Source organism: Limulus polyphemus, unplaced genomic scaffold (genome assembly GCF_000517525.1).
Source record: "Limulus polyphemus unplaced genomic scaffold, Limulus_polyphemus-2.1.2 Scaffold12920, whole genome shotgun sequence".
NCBI lineage: Eukaryota > Metazoa > Arthropoda > Merostomata > Xiphosura > Limulidae > Limulus > Limulus polyphemus.
The window spans coordinates 1-2,017 of record NW_013678530.1 but is presented as its reverse complement, the minus strand read 5'-3'; the positions used below and the strand labels follow the sequence as shown (position 1 = coordinate 2,017).

At 37.0% G+C, this 2,017-nt stretch overlaps 1 protein-coding gene across 1 annotated transcript in view; it reads left to right on the top strand.

Annotated features, from left to right (window-relative positions):
* The window catches only part of LOC111084027 (transcription factor AP-2-epsilon-like), a gene marked incomplete at its 3' end in the record, with an annotated part of 4,794 nt that extends 3,906 nt beyond the window's left edge, over positions 1–888 (top strand). Inside the window, exon 2 of the mRNA XM_022380802.1 lies at positions 433–888. Coding sequence (XP_022236510.1) covers positions 433–888 — 456 coding nt within the window. The remainder of the gene's footprint in view (positions 1–432) is intronic.
* Positions 889–2,017: the final 1,129 nt, after the last annotated feature.

The window sequence follows — 2,017 nt, the reverse complement described above, 5'->3', positions numbered from 1 at the left end:
CTATTTACAGAAGTAGTTAGTACCTATGTCAACTATTTACAGAAGTAGTTAGTACCTATGTCAACTATTTACAGAAGTGGTTAGTACCTATGTCAACTATTTACAGAAGTAGTTAGTACCTATGTCAACTATTTACAGAAGTAGTTAGTACCTATGTCAACTATTTACAGAAGTGATTATTACCTATGTCAACTATTTACAGAAGTAGTTAGTACCTATATCAACTATTTACAGAAGTAGTTAGTACCTATGTCAACTATTTACAGAAGTGATTATTACCTATGTCAACTATTTACAGAAGTAGTTAGTACCTATGTCAACTATTTACAGAAGTAGTTAGTACCTATGTCAACTATTTCCTGTAAACATTGAGTGTTTGTTTTTATTGGTGATGTTTTTGTCTCAGCCGTTTTTTCAATTTTCTTTTCACAGGATCGTAGAGATCTGGTGGGAGGGCAAACCACAAGTTTAGTCACAATTTCCAGCACAGCCACCTTTAACGGCACCCCTCTCTTCACCCATACACCCCCCTCTGCAAATTTCCAACCGCCTTATTTCCCCCCACCTTACAACCTGCCACAACAACACGTGGATTTCCACCACCCGCACGTCAACGCTGACACTTACACCCCCCTAACTAGTCTAACGGGCCCCCCGCAATATCACCAACTCCACCCTCCGCAGCGAACCCACAATATTTTTGGGACTCGACGAGAGGATGATCTACAAATCAACATCCACTCGGGACTCGCCGGGACGTACGACCTGGGACGTCGGGGCGACCCTCTCTACCCCAGTGTCCGGAACAGTGGTCACCATGGTTTGAGCGAACAGGAGCTCGTCAGTCTTCATACTGCAGAGACATTACAAGCTATTGAAGAGGGTCAGGTATGGGTGATCTTGTATAACAAGTAAAAGAACGTAACCACATTCACTCTGGTAACTTGTAAAAAAAAAATCCTATAACTCGTGATGAACAGTTAAAACATGGAAGTTAAATCCTGCATGAAACACTGTAGAAAGTTAGGGTTGTATATTACTAAGCCTAAAAAACATGGCTTCTTCCAGGTAGGATTTTATTAGAAATAGTTGAAACTCATGCCTTGTGACCTTAATATACATATCTTGGATATTGTAGAAAACTGATCATCAAGCAACCAAGAATAGCACTGGCGTACCCTGGTGGTTCTAAAGTGAACTGTTTATATTGAAATTACAATGTAGACCAGTTATTTATCATTAGCATTGTTATCAATGTGCCCATACATTTTAGCTTCATAAAAGTCGTATCATTAGGATCTATATATATAGATAGATACCTGGAGGAAACCTAACTACTTCTGTTTTCTTCCACCAATAAAAACAAACACTCAATATTTACAGGTTTTTTCCACCAATAAAAACAACTACTCAATATTTACAGGTTTCTTCCACCAATAAAAACAAACACTCAATATTTACAGGTTTCTTCCACCAATAAAAACAAACACTCAATATTTACAGGTTTCTTCCACCAATAAAAACAAACAGTCAATGTTTACAGATTTCTTCCACCAATAAAAACAAACACTCAATATTTACAAGTTTCTTCCACCAATAAAAACAAACACTCAATGTTTACAGGTTTCTTCCACCAATAAAAACAAACACTCAGAGTTTACATGTTTCTTCTTTTTCATGCCCATAAATGTACGATGTCGCCTACTTTCGGTGAGAATAGATATCCACTTATTAGTCTAAATGGAAGCGATATAATGTTGGACTAAATAACACCAAAGGTCAAACTTAAGTTCATCTTTAATCACACTTTACGATTATACTTTAAACGTTAAAATGTGTCAAGTTTCTACTGATCTTTAAGGAAATGATCACAAGTTTGATTAAATTCAAAGTTTCCTACTGACCTGTGAGGAAGTGATCACAAGTTTGATTAAATTCACGTTTCTACTGACCTGTAAGGAAGTGATCACAAGTTTGATTAAATTCAAAGTTCCTACTGACCTGTAAGGAAGTGATC